This window comes from Melanotaenia boesemani, chromosome 8 (assembly GCF_017639745.1).
Source record: "Melanotaenia boesemani isolate fMelBoe1 chromosome 8, fMelBoe1.pri, whole genome shotgun sequence".
Classification (NCBI taxonomy): domain Eukaryota; kingdom Metazoa; phylum Chordata; class Actinopteri; order Atheriniformes; family Melanotaeniidae; genus Melanotaenia; species Melanotaenia boesemani.
In genome coordinates this window covers 5,183,338-5,200,019 of record NC_055689.1, presented here as the reverse complement: position 1 = coordinate 5,200,019, position 16,682 = coordinate 5,183,338, and the positions used below count along the sequence as shown (strand labels likewise).

The 16,682-nt window shown below is 40.2% G+C and overlaps 2 protein-coding genes across 4 annotated transcripts; one reads left to right on the top strand and one right to left on the bottom strand.

Moving 5' to 3' along the window:
* Window positions 1-2,054: 2,054 nt before the first annotated feature.
* On the bottom strand, window positions 2,055-4,266 carry tsen15 (TSEN15 tRNA splicing endonuclease subunit). Its single transcript, XM_041992857.1, has 4 exons — window positions 4,085-4,266; window positions 3,160-3,241; window positions 2,736-2,871; window positions 2,055-2,657 (listed from the first exon to the last, which is right to left on the bottom strand). The coding sequence occupies exons 1-4, from the start codon at window positions 4,163-4,165 to the stop codon at window positions 2,486-2,488; spliced, it is 471 nt and encodes a 156-aa protein (XP_041848791.1). The 5' UTR covers window positions 4,166-4,266; the 3' UTR covers window positions 2,055-2,485.
* Window positions 4,267-4,657: 391 nt separating this feature from the next.
* colgalt2a (collagen beta(1-O)galactosyltransferase 2a) lies at window positions 4,658-14,273 on the top strand. Of its 3 annotated transcripts, XM_041992799.1 has the most exons (13): window positions 4,658-4,799; window positions 5,375-5,551; window positions 5,784-5,894; window positions 8,479-8,596; window positions 8,694-8,828; window positions 8,925-9,129; window positions 11,168-11,287; window positions 11,594-11,667; window positions 11,746-11,852; window positions 12,696-12,828; window positions 12,916-13,052; window positions 13,125-13,331; window positions 13,429-14,273. In XM_041992799.1, the coding sequence occupies exons 2-13, from the start codon at window positions 5,454-5,456 to the stop codon at window positions 13,586-13,588; spliced, it is 1,605 nt and encodes a 534-aa protein (XP_041848733.1). In that variant the 5' UTR covers window positions 4,658-4,799; window positions 5,375-5,453; the 3' UTR covers window positions 13,589-14,273. The 3 variants fall into 3 exon arrangements, with proteins under 3 accessions (XP_041848733.1, XP_041848732.1, XP_041848731.1); XM_041992798.1 differs by lacking the exon at window positions 4,658-4,799 and having other exon boundaries at window positions 5,114-5,551; window positions 12,916-13,043; XM_041992797.1 differs by lacking the exon at window positions 4,658-4,799 and having other exon boundaries at window positions 5,114-5,551.
* The last annotated feature ends 2,409 nt before the right edge of the window (window positions 14,274-16,682 follow it).

Here is a 16,682-nt window from a genome sequence, read left to right as displayed (position 1 = left end):
CTCTTATCATTTTTGCTTCTGTGAACATGTGTGGTGTGAGGGATGAGTGAGAGGATATAAAATGTGCCTACAAAAGCACAAAATTAGGTGAGTTCATTCATATTTAAACTATGTGGTATGAAGGGTTAGGTGTCCTACTGGTGAGTGAAGCCTCCCCCACCAGAAGGAGGAAAGGAACTGCAGCCAGACACCAAACTCCTGGAGGATGAAGAGGAAGGCAATTTGGCCTGATGCCAAGCTACTGCAGGAATTGAGAGAGCCGGTTCGCCTGGAAAAGGCAGAGTTGATGCAGGCCGGCCCAACCATGACCAACAAACTGCTACACTGCAGACAAAACATAATATCCAAGGAACAAAAAAAACTCTGCTGTCCACAGGCGGGAAATGACACTTATGGTAAACAGTCGCTCAGTCACCTGGCAAGACCAGCAGTAGTTGTAGTGGGTAGTTTTATGTTAAAAGCATCTTAACATTTCTCTTTATCTGTTGGTTCAGTGGTTTAACTCTGAAGGAACAACCTTCATTGTAAAAACTTGGTCTAAGACTATTGGAGTCAGACAAAGAGACTTTTCTTCCCTCTGGGAGCTTCAGGTTATTAAGAAAGCAAAGACCATCATCATCATCCTCACCATGTGTTGTCCAATGAGTTCGCTTTGATGCAATCAGGCCAGCACCACCATGCTCCTCAAAGGAGAACCAATATTCTACATCTTTTATTCTGTCATTGCTTTATTTTAGCTGAGCTAACAGGTTTCTTAGCCTGTATTAATATTTATTGTCTTATTGTTGATTCTTTAATGTATTTATTTGTCATGCCTTCCAACGACCTTATAGGTACTCTGTGCTAATTATCTCGGACACTTTGCACTTTGAATGCTGACTGGTGTCTGTGGCAAGCTGCAAATGGATTGCCCCTACAGGATAAATAAAGTTTTCTGAATCTGATACTGTGGGGTGAAACTGTGGAGGAACTTCAAAACAAACAAGTGAGACTTTAAATCGATTATAAAGCAGGAATATTCAGAGGATAAAACACTAAGTAAATGTGAAGGTGAAGTCACACAAAGCCATGTCTCAGGATACATTATATCCCCCATCTATAGCTCCACTGAGTAACTGACATAAGTTTGCTGTGTTTAACCAAAAAAATGCCATGAAAATCAATCCAGAATGAAGTTTCAGTTTATTTTGGAGGCCAGATGCATGATGGGAGCAGCCAAAGAAACACTGAGGTTTTCTGTAACTCGTTCCACGGTGGACGTCTGCAGCCAGACCAGAGTTACTGTGTTTAGATCTATTTTTACTCTCACACATCAACGCTGATGTCTTCATATGCTCACATCTAATTATAAAATATGTTTTCTGTCATATGACACCAAGTTGGTAGTTTTTTAAAAAAAATTATGATTAAATTTAATTAGGAAATCTGAATTTTGGACACTTCCATTTGTTGAGCAAAAGTAAGTAAAGAAATATAAAAACAAAAAAATAAGCAATTATTATGGTTAATATACAGGACTGCCTACCAGTCATGAGGGGGATTAATACCGTCTGTTTTTCTGTTTAGATTAATAACCTGTTTAATAATTAACCTGGGAAGACTTTAACAAGCTTTCCATATTCTCTTCACCACACCCTCTTCATCCCTTTCCTCACTCACATTCTCTCACTCATCCATCCATCCTTCCTCTCTCTGCCATGTTTATCACCTTCCCTCTCATTCATCTATTATTCATCATTCACCCTCCCTCCCTGCTAACCCCACCATGCTTTAATCTCTTCATCCTCCCCTCATCCCTCCCTCCATCCATCATCATCCTCTTCATCTTTTACCCCATCTCAACTTTCTCATCCCTCGTTTAATCTATTTCTCTAATTCAGGTACCATTTTATTACTTTCAAATCTCATAACTTCAACCACATCGTGCTGGTTCATGTCTCACATGTTCTGATGAAGATGTGTGATCAGTTTCATCACTGCTGGCTGCACTGAAAACACACCTGATCCAAATTGTAGGGCCCACACACAACAACAAACTTCCCAAACATGAAAGATGACATTGTTTTTTTTATTTTTATACAACAAAAACAGTGATGCCACAAAAAGGCAGCTGATTAGCTAACATCAAAAAAGAATAACAAATCTATCAAGGATTTAGTTACCATCCATCTGAGACCCAGGCCAAGAAATGACATGATGCAGATGAATAAAAAATTTAATAAAATGATAAAACATCAGCTCATTTGTGGATTTTTTTACCTGCAAGCAACCATAAAAACCCTTCAGTGTGACTGGTTGATGCAGCTCAGGCTACAAACAGAAACCAGAAATCTTCCTGAACTCCATTTCCACCCATCATCCATCATCTGTTGGTTTAAGAGGCTTCAAGATGTTTACTGGGATTGTTTGATGCTGCCTGTAGCTCTTCTAGAAGCACAGATCAACCAGCTGGCTTCCAGCTTTTCCTCTCTGGTTCATCGTCCTCTCAGTGCTGCTGCCGTCTCTTCCGGTGCTGCCGGCGTCCCACGTCCTTAAAAGGGCCCACAGGTGGGTCTGGTGTCACCAACCCATCCGTCATCCTCTGATAGACCAAGGTGGAGTCAGATGCCACAGCGCACAACAGCATGGGAAAGCCTCTGTCCAGCCCGTGGCGAATGCTGCAGCAGCAGAGATGGAGAAGGTGTAATTTTACAGAAATGTGGGGAAAGCACCCTTTAAGGAAAAAGTCTGATCACCTTTTGTGGCTCAGAGATTGCTGAACAGGAAGAGGAAGGACGGTCTGTACGGGAGCTCCTTCCTTCTCCCTCCCCTCCAGCAGAACAGCCTGTAGTTCAGGACTTTTGACACATGACACCTCTGTCCACCGACGCACTGCAGGAAACGCAACAGTCACCGTGGTACTTTATTGTAACCTTTGAAGAGGTCCTGTGAAGCAGTTCTCCAGGTTTTCAGAAGGTTTTTAATGATTTTAGCTTCAAATCGACGTGTTGGTGAAGGTGGAGGCATTTTTTATAGTGTACTAAAGGCAGAATGTTGAAGTGAAGTTATTGTTTTTACCCTCATCCATGTTTAACACAGGTTAATAATATGAACGATTTAAGTAGAGCTCTAGACCCCCTTAAATGACCCTGATATGATGATGATGATGATGATACTCACCCTCAGTGAGGTCCATGTACACCAGGAAAGCTGCGTGCAGCTGTGCGCCATCTCCGATCTCCAGCTCTTTCATCTGTTGGTACTAATACAGGAAGTTGTTAACTCAGGTCCATTTTTCAGTCCATCCTTCCATCATCCCTCCTTTCCCCCTCACTCATCCAGCTTCACCCTCTCATTCATTCATCAGTCAATATCTTCTCTCATTAATTTATCTGTTTGTTCTCCCTCCCTTTCCCTTTCTTCTTTCCATCCTTCTCCCATCTGCCATCCATCCTTTTCAATTTCGTTGATCTTCCCCCTTTCTTATACCTTCATTCTTCCATCCACCCTTCCCATTTGTCCTCCTTCATATATCCTTTCCATGCTTCCTCTTGCTCCCTTGCCTTTCATTCTTCATCCCTTCATCCTTCCCCTCATTGTCTCTTGTTGATTGTCTCCCATCTCCCTCACCCTTTTAGCATTACATCATCCCTCACTGTCCATCCTGGCCCTCCCTCCTAAATCCTTCCATCATTCCTCCCGCTCCCTTTCCCCAATTCACACTTCCGTCCTTCCTCCACTAACCTCTAAACCATCAACCCCTCCCTTGTCCGTCCATCCTCCTCTCTCCCTCATCCTCTTCATCCCTCATTCTTTACCCCATCTCAACTTTTTCTTCATATAACCCCCCCAGGTACCATCTGGAGGGGGTCTTTAGTCAGCTGGGATCACTGACATCCTGAAACAGAACTCCTACCCAGAGTCTCCATCTTTCTGTTTATGAGACTCCAGATGAGCCAATCAGAGGACTTTCAGATAATTTCCTCCATAACTTCATGAACAAGTAAACCCACATGGTTGATGTGTACTCTTTGCTAGAAAAGAGAAGAAACGCTGCTAACTTTCCTCCATCACGTCAGGCTGCTGCTCGTGGTGTTCCACTCACCACCGGATGCTGCAGGATCCAGTTCGCAGGTGACGCTTTCTTGGACACTTCCGCTCCATCCGGCGATGAAGACATTTTCATTCATTTCATCTGCATCAGCCCCTTAAACCACGGCGACTACAGCTGTTAACGCGTCCTGGCTGGGCTGTTTTTCAGGTTTGCCGGCGTGCTGCATTAAAGGTCGTCCGGGTGGAAACATGGAAATTTTTTTCCCGCTCAGCCTGAAGTCAGGGCATCAAAAGGGCGAATAAAAGTTAGATATAAAACTTTTCAGTTTCTTTTAAAATTTCTAATATACATTTAAGTCCACACTCAGCCCCTTTCACGTAATCTAATCTAATATTAACATGGATAAATAAACCAATCTATTTATACAGATAGACAGACAGACAGACAGACAGACAGACAGACAGACAGATAGATAGATAGATAGATAGATAGATAGATAGATAGATAGATAGATAGATAGATAGATAGATAGATAGATAGATAGATAGATAGATAGATAGAGAAGAGACAAGAGAGAATCTCTTGATAATTCAGCAAAGATTTGTTTTAATTCAGGTAAAGCAATGCAGCGCTGGGCTCAGAAGACTGGTCATCCAGCTGAGCCCCGAACAATGGATGTCATCACATTTTGTCTTCTTAGGCCAGGAGATTGCCTCGTGCAATGGGATGGCTTGACACGCAACTTCGTAATTGGCCAGTGATAGACGTAAGCAGGCCACCCACTGCTCACACAGTAGATTAGGGTGTGCTGTACAATGTGTGTGAATATTGTATTTAGGCGTGTATCTCATGCAACAGACCTGACTGATAACTTATTATTCTTAATCACATCTGGTTCTTGCTTGTGTCACATCATAGTCACCATCTTATCTGTCACCATGTGCTGGATGTTCTTAGCTGAAGGACACACTGATTCAGATGAGTTCTGTTAAAACAAAAGTTATAAACATTCGTATCAGAGATAAAACACCTCAGAATGTAACCAACCATTACAATATCAATGTTAATATTAGGTTAGATTACATGAAAGATAAGGTCATGATAAGTAGATTTTCTCTGCTTTTCTTTTATTATTTAAAGACTAACCTTCCTCATATCTGTGTAATTTCTCTTCTGTCTCTCATGTGTGTTTTATCATGTGTGTGTGAGGCTACCTCTCGTCCTCAAACATACCAGTTTGACTTCACAGACGCAGTTTTCTACTGGTGGAAATATGGATTTTGATTTCAAGGTGCTCAGTTTTTATTTTATGCTTTTGGCTGGATGTTTGTTCCTGAGCAGCAGCTCAGAAGAGCTGCCAGCTGATCGGCTCCTTCCACCAGCTCCGCGGGGGGAGTCCTCCTTTCTGAAGCCCACAGTAATGATCACCATCCTCGCACGCAACGCACAGCACAGCCTGCCTTACTTCTTGGGATGCATCGAAAGGCTGGACTATCCAAAGAACCGCATTGCCATCTGGTAGATTTATTTGTAGTAGCTGTTTAATTTACAAACGTGTTTATCTTTCTGGATTTGTTTTAAAAAATAAATGTATAGCATATTTAATAAAATTTAGACTTATGGGAAGTTGCTGATATAAGACAGCACAATTTTGAGGCATGTTTAACTTCAGCGTCTAGGTCAGGCTTTATATCGGTTAATAAATGGAAGAAAGAACTGGACAAATAAGATCTGTTCTGTGTGATCTCAGGGCAGCATCTGATCACAGCGTGGACAACAGCACAGCCGTCCTCCAGGAGTGGCTCAGAGGAGTTCAGCACCTGTATCACTCTGTGGAGTGGAGACCCACGGAGCAACCCAGGTGAGTTTAGCTAAATAAAGCCTCTAAAATCAAAGCTATTGTCATGATCTGTGGGGTGTGCTTTTGTTTTTGGTTTGGTTCTTGTTAGGTTTCTCTTGATTTATTTATTTAATTTCTGTTCACCATTGTTTATTGTCTCACTTGCTCCTTGGGTTCTCTAGTTCCTTGCCAGATCTTCAGCCATCCTCGTTCACCTGTCCATGCAGCCTGACAGTTTTTCTCGTAGTCCATTTTAAGTTTATTATGGTTAGACATTGGTTCTTGTTGGTCTTTATTCTGCCACTGCTGCACCGTTTGCTAAATTATCTTGTCCTACACCCACCTGCTTCCTGCCTTGTCATCCTGCATTTTGGACCCTAAGTCTTTCCACTGGATGCGTAACTGAAGTTGTTTTTGGAGACGTAAGAATTAATGATTTAAAAAAAATATCACGTTAATGGCGATAACTAATTTATGTAGTTAATTACATTAAAAGTTTAATGCATTGATGCATGCGCAGCATCCGTAATTTATGATGGCGAGACATGGAGGCGGTGAGCTAGCTTGCTCTATGGATGGATTCGAGGGCATCACACTCGTGGGGGATGAGGATGTTTTAACACCCACACTTTTCCTGGTGAGACAGTTCAACACCTGTACTTTTCCCATATTTATTTATTTATTTACTTTTCATGTGGTTTTGAACAAACGTCACTGTCCTGGTCCTCTCTGTGTCTGCCCAGTGCTGCCTCCTCCTCCTCCTCCTCCTCCATCTCTTGCTGCAAATACCACGACTGTCGTGATCAGCTAATCAGCTTTTCTGTAGTTAGCACCATCTCTCTTTTTGCGTTTGTTTATCGTTTAGCTGAGAAGTAGATAACTAGCGATTCATAGTTCACACCAGCACATATTTAACCAAAAGTATTGTTCTTGGACACGTCAGTCTCGTGTCAATCAGATTCATGTCACTGTCACATGAAGCTGAAGAATGAAAAATGTTGATAACAACCTATTTCATTTAGATGTTGTTTGCATTTATTTCATATAACTTTTCAGTATTAATGAGGTTTTAGTGACACAGCTGTAAAATCTACTAGTGATAATACAGCCATGCACATCTATGAAGATAGAACAAGTTCAGATATCTAGTGAGAGTAAAACAGCAAAAGGAAACAAGGGGACGTCTTCTCTAAATCATGTTGGAGACACAGGTCTGATTGTTTATGGGCCATGGTTGCGGTGAGAGAAATTGATCAGGTTCTAAAATACAATCAGAGCAGGACCCTTCACTAACAAACTAGCTGACCGGTGGAGGGCCAGACAGGGGCACTGACCAGGAAAAGGCTGGCACAAATGAGATATATTTCTTTTAAGGGTCATTACAACTAAAGTGATCATCTAATGTAAAAATGTGAAGAAAAACCCAAGCGAGCATTGGCTCTTTCTGTTGATACAATACAGTAAAAATGGGCAGATTTCAGGCAAAGACACGAATGATGATTTATCATGATTAATTAATTTATAAACTGTGATTAATCTGATGAAAAATCTTAATCAGTTGCCTGCCCTAGTAATAATACATCAATTCAGTGATAAACTAATAGAATTGATCCAAACAAACGATCTCGAACATCGATACACACTTTTATTTTATGTGATGTGAATATTTCAAAGATGCAGTGTGTAATCAAGTCAAAGGTCAATGACAGAAAATTTTAATACATCATTAAAAACTGTGTTTCTATTGGTGTGTTTTCTAATCACTTTACTAAAATAACTTGTCTTTTATTCTCTTAGAATAAACTATTAAAGCTGCCATATTTGTGCAACCATTTTTTCTACAGTGTCTCTGAATGGACAAACAACTGTGTGACGTGAGAACTCTCTAAGCTTTAAAACTGCAGATTTATTTAATAGATCCTAGAACACCGTTTGGGATAAGTAACACCATATAAGGATCATAGAAGAAGACAGCGTACACAGTTGGGAAGTAATTACCTGCAGTGCAGTCATCGCTGCACCTGAGGCCACTAGATCCACTCACAGATGAAAACATGTTTATGTCTGGAAGTTTGGCCACTGAGGGCCACTGATCACAACTTTGTTTGGAATTTAAAGTCCATCTTTACTGCTAGATGCAAGTAATTTCACACACTGTACACCCAGCGCTATCACTTACATTGGCAACAGTTTCTCAGAAACGGTGGTGTGTAACTCTGTATGGTAAATTGTGATGGATAACTTACCCTTTAGGCAATCTATGGAAATTTTCCAGGTATTTATATCCCGTCCAGCCACAAAATGTAATGTTTATTCAGAGACACTATATGGTTAATCCACAATGAGTGAGGCATAGTAACGCCATTATTTATCACATTTTTGTAATAAAAAGATCACTATCACTACTGAATTAAATCAGCATGTGACATCATCCCACATTGATCACTAGATCCTGAATGACATCCAAATGGTATCATGGCAGAATTTATATTGGCAAACATAAAGTGGCCTTCCATTGAATAACTATAATGTTGCATCCTGATCAAACTTGTGATGTACACCCCTGTACCTGAGTAATAGGACTGTTCCTTTGTTTCATCCTCAGCTCCTATGAAGATGAGGAGGGACCAAAACACTGGTCCAGCTCCCGGTTCACCCATGTGATGAAGATAAAGCAGGCGGCTCTAAAAGCTGCCAAGCATCTTTGGACAGACTATATACTGGTGAGACAGTCAAAGATGAAGATAAGTCTGATTGTTTTATTGAGTTACTGTGTGTCAGATTTAAACTAATCTGTTTATGTTACCTGTTTGTTGTCAGTTTGTGGACAGCGACAACTTACTAACAAACCGCCATGTCCTAACTGACCTGATCTCAGAGAACTTAACCATCGTGGCACCCATGTTGGAATCAAAAAGCCTTTACTCCAATTTCTGGTGTGGCATAACTCCCCAGGTAAACACAGTCTACTGAATAAGCTGGTTGTGCAGAATGTTCAATGAAAACCTTTGAAAAATCTTTTTTATTATTATTATTTGAATGAACACAAAGGGCTACTACAGACGAACTCCGGAGTATATTCCCATCCATAAGAGGGAGCAACAGGGTTGCTTTGCTGTCCCCATGGTGCACTCCACCTACCTGCTGGATCTGAGACGCAAAGCCAGCCGAGATCTGGCCTTCTACCCTCCTCATCCTGAGTACCCTTACCATTTAGATGACATCATAGCCTTTGCTTTCTCTGCAAGGAAAGCAGGTCAGATTTTTTCCTATGTGACTTTAACAATACTGGTCAAGTGGCAGTCACTGGAAATCAGCAGGAAATACTCCACAGATTCAAATAAATCCTCAATTAGATTTACACAATTCTAATGTTTTTCATATCAGTAAATATTAAAAGCTCATCAGGTCCTTATCAGGTCCTGAAATGTGTTGAATGCAGCATCAGAAGAACAAGAAATGATGACATTATGTCAGTATTTACTGAACAAAAGTTAAGCCAAAAATGCAGAAGCAGTGCAAGAGCCCCAACAAGTCTACCCTTTACTTCTTCCACAGGACTAAAGAGAAGCAGCCAGGTGCTGCTGATCAATGCACTTGATTAATTGATCATCATCAGTGTAAACTATTTGCTAGAGCAGAGGCTTTGAGAGTTTGCTGATCTGGAGCTTTTGGGTTTCTGTTGACACAATACTAAGGAGGAAATACATCCGAAATCCAAACTATTTGGAGTCCAATATTCTACAAAGAGCAGATTATTCACAAATGGAAAACATCCAAGACAGCTGCCAATGAACCACGCAGTGGACGTCCCAGCAAGTTCAGTCTAAAGTCAGACCATGCAATAATCAGAGAAATTGCATTGCAATTGCATATCCAAGAGCTTCAGTACATCTCAGACTCTCCAGACCTCCGTTGGCATGTAAATGTTTAAGTTCATAATAATCCACTTAGAAGACTGAACAAGTATGGCTTGTTTAAAAGGTCAGAGGGGAAAGCTGCTTCTATCTAAAAAGAACATGACAGCGCGGCTTAAGTTTGCAAAGCTGCATCTGAACAAAATACAAGACTTCTGGAACAATGTCCTTTGGACAGAAGAAGTTAAAGTAGAGATGTTTGATCAGAATGCAGAAAAAAACAAACAGCTTATCAGCACAAACATCTCATACTAGCAGTCAGCACAGTGGTGGAGGGATGATGATCTGGGCTTGTTCTGTAGCTACAGGACCTCATTCTCCAAGATCTTTTTACAAACCCTCTTAAATTTGTTCTTAAGTTGTTCTGAAAAAAGAGGTCAGGACATTTCTGAGAAACCTAACCAGTATAATAAAATAACACTATTGTAGTTATTTTTAATTATCAAAAACCACATTCATGTGGGATGTGGGAATCTCAGGTGACTTGGAGATTTCTGGGGTGATATTCTTGAAGGAATGGATCTGGCTTGTTCACAGTCTGTTGCATTGATGGTTTCAGGAAGACCAGGAATAGAAATGAATCCCCTCTGGATTGCAACTTTTTTAAAATATTAATCAAATCAATAAAAAATTGTTTATTTTTCCACTGAGGGAAATTTTGACGTTAGAACATGATCTATGATATCTAGGTATATATTTGACCCTCCATCCATCTACTTTCTGTACTGCTTTGTCCAGTTAAGGGTTGCAGGGAAGCTGGAGCCTATCCCACACTGGACAGGCCACCAGTCCATCGCAGCTGACAAGAAACATTATTGTAAATTTATTGTTGTATCTAATGAACTGAAGAGCAGAAAACAATACAAACTCTGACTTTGTTCACGCTTCAGAACAGAAAATGTTCCTAAGAGTATTCCTGAGAGTTTGTAAGATTTGTTCTAAGAACAAGTCTGGACTTCAGAGCCAATATTTTCCTAACGGTTAGTAAATGAAGCCCATTGAGTGGACCATGAACTCCTCTGGATACCAAAGTATTATAGAGTCAAATGTGAGTCCATCTGGCTCATGAAGCAGGACAATAAACCAAACACAGCAGAATGGCCGAAAAAGAAATGAATCAAACTATTGACATGATGTCAGCCCATCAGAAAAGCCACAGTAAGACCTTAAGAGAACTGTACATAAATAAAAACCCATAAATCTCATGAACTGAAGCAAAGTTGAAAAGAAGATGCACTGCTTTTGCATTTTTATGTCATTGTTCATCTGATGATGTTTCTTACATAAAATTAGAACACTCTAGCTAGATTATTTCTGAAATTCTATTATTTGGGGAGAAAAAATGCAACAAGTCTTCATTCCTGTGCACCGCTGCAGGCGTTCAGATGTATGTGTGCAACAAAGACCATTATGGATATTTACCAGTTCCCCTTAGACAAGACCAGACTCTGGAGGAAGAAAAGGAGAGTTTCACCCACACACTGACAGAGGCTCTCAGTAAGTATTTATTCTGTGTATATAATAACATGATTGACCCTATGACTGACATCTCCACAGCTCTTTTTAACATCAGTCTTTTCTCAATGGTTGCATGTTTGTCCTGTTCAGCTCTCGCAGCCATGACACATGCCTCACTCCTCTGACAAAAACCGCCCCTCACTTCACCCGTCTGTTCTGAAATTTGAGATCTTAACATCTAACATCTGTTTGTGCTGAACATATGCAACCAATTCCTTAAGAAAAGACTGTAAGAGAAAATGACTTTTCTCACGTAAAATCTGAATATAAAATCTTTATTTCCAGTCGACTACATGATGGAGCCTTCAAAGTACTTGCACACTACAGCTAAAGAAGCTCGGAAGATGGGATTTGATGAGGTACAGATACAAGATACAGTTTGTGACTCTTTTCCAGACATGAAGTGTCTCAGTGAGCAGCTGTTCTCCCCTTTTCAGATATTTCTGATTAATTTGAAGCGGCGTGCCAACCGGAGGGAGAGGATGCTGAGTTCTCTGGCTGTCCTTGGAATTAATGTTACGCTAACTGAAGCCGTGGATGGCAAGTAGGGCATTCAGTGGTCTAAACACCTCGATAAACTCAAGCTTTAGAAGTAAAAGTTAAAATGGTGAAATGAAAAAGATATGCACATTTAGCTTGGATTTTAATTTATTACAAACAAAATATTTTAATCTAAATGATGAAAACTGGTAGAATCTTTTTAATTCATCAGTTCAAACTGCTGCATGTCACTAGTCTGTCACTTTATCAGGTCCATCTTGCTAGTACCGGGTTGGACCCCCTTTTCCCTTCAGAACTGCCTTAATTCTTGGTGTCATAGATTCAACAAGGTGTTTGAAACAGTCCTCAGAGGTTTTGTTTCATATTGACATGACAGCTTCACACAGTTGTTGCAGGTTTGTTGGCTGCATCCATGATGAGAATCTCCTGGTCAGTTTCTGAAACATTCAGACCAGGAGCCATGCCACGTTCAAAGTCCCTTTAATCCCCTTTCTTACTCATTCTGATGTTCAATTTGAACTTCAGCAAGTCCTCTTCACCATGTCTACATGACTAAATGTGTTGAGTTGCTGTCATGTGATTGGTTAATTGGATATTGAAGTTGAAGTAAAGTTAAGATTCTGCATTTTTTGGCATTTGGCATATCGTCTGAACTCTAATATGCTTGTGTAACTTATTCTATGCATTATAGTCAGTTAGAAACTGAGGTTTTCTTAACAATCTCTATTAAGAAATACAAAACTCCTTTTTTTTTGGTTTTAATCACAGTACCTTTAATGTTTCCACAATCATTCTTGAGCTGTAAAACTGTAGGAATAACTGACTGAAATAAACAAACATTTAATGAAGAAAACAAAAATGTATTTGTTGTCTCATTTTTCCACAGAGCCTTGAACTCCTCTCAGCTGCAGGCCATGGGTATAGACATGCTGCCCGGCTACAAAGACCTTTATTCAGACCGTGTGCTGACCAAAGGGGAGATCGGCTGCTTCCTCAGCCACTTCAACATCTGGAAGCAGGTATAAACTTGAGTGGTGCATGGGCCACTTTTCAGTTTTGCAGAAATGATTCAGTGACTCTTGAGGCTGCCGTGTGTCGCCCCCTAGGTGGTGCAGCAGGAACTACAGCAGGTGTTTGTCCTGGAGGATGACGTCAGATTTGAGCCTAGGTTTTACAGGCGGTTGGCTGCTGTAATGGACAATGTGCAGAGAGTGGGGCTTGACTGGGATCTGATGTCAGCAAGGTTTTTCTTCTCATTTTCCTAATTTCACCTCCACCTTAAGATTTAGTGCTGATTTGTCATGTCTTCCTGTAGTTATGTGGGTCGTAAGCGGCTGCAGATAAAGGAGCCAGAGCACTGGGTGAAGGGAGTCAGAAACCTGGTGCACCCTGGCTACTCCTACTGGACACTGGGTTACAGCCTGTCCCTGAGCGGAGCCAAGAAGCTGTTGCAGGCTGAACCCCTGAATAAGATGCTGCCTGTCGATGAGTTCCTACCGATCATGTTCAACAAACACCCCAAGTGAGTCTCACCTATGAAATCTTTAACTATGATGCCCTGAATACCAGTCTAAGGTTTTTGTATAAGACGTAATATGTCCACCCTTGTGTCCCATCAGAGACGAGTACATGCAGTATTATAAGCAAAGGGACGTGAAAGCATTTTCAGTGGAGCCTCTGTTGCTCTTCCCCACACACTACACCGGTGAGCCCGGATACTTCAGCGACACGGAGATGTCAAACATCTGGGATGACAGACTGGGACAGACGCACAGCTAAGCACAGCCGTGAACCCCAGTCTGAGGACGTAAGGTGTCAGCCTGGGCCCCACTCTCTCTCTGTTGGCAGTAACAGTAAAATCTGAAGTGGATGGACAGTAGTCGGACTGTGCCATGTCACATGACACATCTGGACTGAGTTACTATTAAATTCTACTAATATCCCATTCTACAAAACATACTTTTTCTTTTTTTTTTTGGAAAAATTGTCTGGATTGTCTTTAGTCACGTGGTTACACTGAAATTGATTGAAGCCTAGAAAAGTCAGGACTGTATTTATTTATTCTTAATGTCTTTATCTCCAGATCACAATTTAATTGTTTTGTCATTTTGAGTTTGTTTAGCTTGTTTCTCTTGATTAGTTCATATTTCATCATTGTGTAGAGAAATGTTCTCAAGAGGACCACCGACATAACAAGTTTTGTTTTCTCAAGATCAGGGTGAGCTCAAAAATATACAGTTAGCACCTAATTTAAGTGGTAATGGTCCCTATTTGCAATTTTCTTCTGGGATAAATAGTTTTCATTTTAATTTGATTTTATTTGCTTTCAGGTGCTCGGAATATATAATAGTGAATTGAAACATAAATGTTTTATTCTAATCTGACCAATGGCTTTATGAATTCTAAAAAACAGACTCCTTGTTTTGTCCTAATTTGTAAAAAGAACTAAACTGTACAACATAAATGATTCTGTTATCTTAAGAAAACAATTCCTATAATCTCGAGATAATGACGGTCATCGTCAGTTTCCAAACAAATTACTTTCTTAATATAATGACTATATTTTGTGCAGTTCTTTTCAGAAAAATTGGCTCTTTTTTGTCATTGTGGCTACAGTGTGTGTGAATTATTTCATGCCATCTAAAGGCCTGCAGTCCATGTCAGGAATTTTCATGAATTTAAGAATTTTTATGACATTGTGTACTTGTTGTACTTATTCTGGATTTACTGTTCACTGTTCAAAAAAAGGTTTTTTAAATATTCAGAATTGTTTGAAAAGGATAACAATTACAAATAATAATAATGAGGTTACATTTAGAGTGACCCCACTGAGTAAACCACTCTTTATACAGTTAACATATGTATAAATATAGTTAACATATTTAACTTCTTTTGTCCTTTTTTGGTCACAGCATTGCAGTCATTTCAAGTACTCAGTGACACTACCTCCTTCCCTCCCATTAAACATCTTATTCCCCAGACCTTTAAGAAAGTGGTTCAGGATTTCTTCTGCAGAGAATTAATAGCCTAAGTTTGGAGTAATTTGATTGTTTATTTATTTATTTATTTATTTTATTTTATTTTATTTTTATTTATTTATTTTTTTGCTCAATTTTTTTGCCTTAAAAAGCAGTATGTCGGAGGGGGAAAGGAAAAGGAAACGAATGGAAAGATTTTGCCATTACTGTGAAAAAGATGTTTCAAAATCCCCGAATAGTTTGAATCATGTCAGGAGTGACGGAACAGAAGAAGCTCTGTATGTGACTCGTCACTGTTCTTCTGACCAAAGCCGTTGGCTCTCCATCTGCAGCATATGATTCAATGGGGCTGATGCTGATGGAGAGGCCTCCCGACCTGTTCTTCACTGTTGTTTGCCCAGAGGCGGTCCTGGCTAGGGACAAACCACCCATCAGTGCCCCCACACCCAACCAACCGAAGTACGGAAGGACCCTATTGTTGTTGAAATGTTTATTAGGGTCCGAGCCATACGAAGTATGGAATTATTTTTCTGAGAGCTTTGAGGCCAAATATGACCTCCTAAACACCCATGAAAAATTGTGAAATTTGGCACACACGTCAAGCCCGGCGAAAAAATCCCAAAATGAATGGGGTCCTGAACGTCTACTTCGAACTAGGAAGACAGAACTCGGCACACAGGTGTAGGACCCCAAGTCAAGCAAAAAAGTCAATTGAAGACATGTTGCCATGGCAACAGGGTGCCCGCCATCTTGGAGTGTATGTCCATTTTTTTCCCCTTTTTTTCACTTTATACGCATGGTATTTGAACGAACTAGTCTGAGGGGATTTGTGCGAGTGACTCCAAACTTGGTGGGAAGGCAAGGCAAGGCAAGGCAAATTTATATCACTGATATTCATTCAGAGGTTTTCAACCAATAAACTGTCACAAATACTATTGTTATTATATATTCAATATTATGAAGTCTGTCACGCCAGTTTTTTCTTAATTTATATTTGTTTAGTATATATACTGTATTTTATTTTATATTTTTTCCTCTTCATTCTGTTTATTTCTCCATATATATATTGTACAAACTAATACCTAGAAGGTCTAAGGGTATTTTAATCTGATAGATTATATAATCTTGAACAAGAGAAGAAGCGTCGAGTTGAAAAAGAAACTAGTGATTCATATTGTCTAGAAAATATGACACTTCATAAAGAAAGATGCACATTTATAGAAAATCAGAATAGAATTGAAAAAGAAAAACGTATTCAGATAGCTGAAAAAGAGCGTGAGGAAATGGAAAGAGAACGTAAGGATTATATAACTGCTGATTTTGTCAAGGCTGTACAGAATGGGCTTAATGTTGAACGTCTTCTAAATGATAACATCAAGCCAAATATGCATCTTAGTTCACTTCCGAGAGGAAAACCATTAGGCCGGTATGATACTCCCGAGACGCGTGCCGTGAAACGGTTGCAGGCAGTTAGGAACATGTCTGTCCCACTGCCAAACAAAAACACCGCCATGTTGCCTGCTGTTAAAAGACAAGCCAGACACATAGTTACAGTAAGGGATATAGTTGCAGGTGCAAATGACAGGACAACTGTCCCAAAAACCGCCAAAGAACGGAATCCTTACAGTCCTCTCCCCAACCTTGTTACAAGGAATACAAACACTTTGAACAGCAGGACAACCACAGCCAAGCAACCATTACACCACTCTCCCAAAAGCTTACACTAACCAGGGAAAACTGTCAATAAAACGACAACAGGAGTCATCCCACCCAGCATCACACCACCGAGACGTCGAAAACTGTCAAGCTCTTGTTGGCCTCCTAGGACTAAATAAATTACATTTAATCCTTAAAATGGGGGCCAATGCTGAAGAACATGAGTAAAAATAAGTCTT

Excerpts from the sequence above, each read along its gene's own strand:
- colgalt2a (XM_041992797.1), top strand. The coding sequence starts at position 5,307 with ATGGATTTTGATTTCAAGGTGCTCAGTTTTTATTTTATGCTTTTGGCT. Across the intron at positions 8,829-8,924 it reads GGTGTGGCATAACTCCCCAG|GGCTACTACAGACGAACTCC; the intron begins GTAAACACAGTC and ends ATGAACACAAAG. Across the intron at positions 9,130-11,167 it reads TTTCTCTGCAAGGAAAGCAG|GCGTTCAGATGTATGTGTGC; the intron begins GTCAGATTTTTT and ends GCACCGCTGCAG.
- tsen15 (XM_041992857.1), bottom strand. The coding sequence starts at position 4,165 with ATGAAAATGTCTTCATCGCCGGATGGAGCGGAAGTGTCCAAGAAAGCG. Across the intron at positions 2,872-3,159 it reads GTACATGGACCTCACTGAGG|TGCGTCGGTGGACAGAGGTG; the intron begins GTGAGTATCATC and ends CGTTTCCTGCAG. Across the intron at positions 2,658-2,735 it reads CAATCTCTGAGCCACAAAAG|CATTCGCCACGGGCTGGACA; the intron begins GTGATCAGACTT and ends CTGCTGCTGCAG.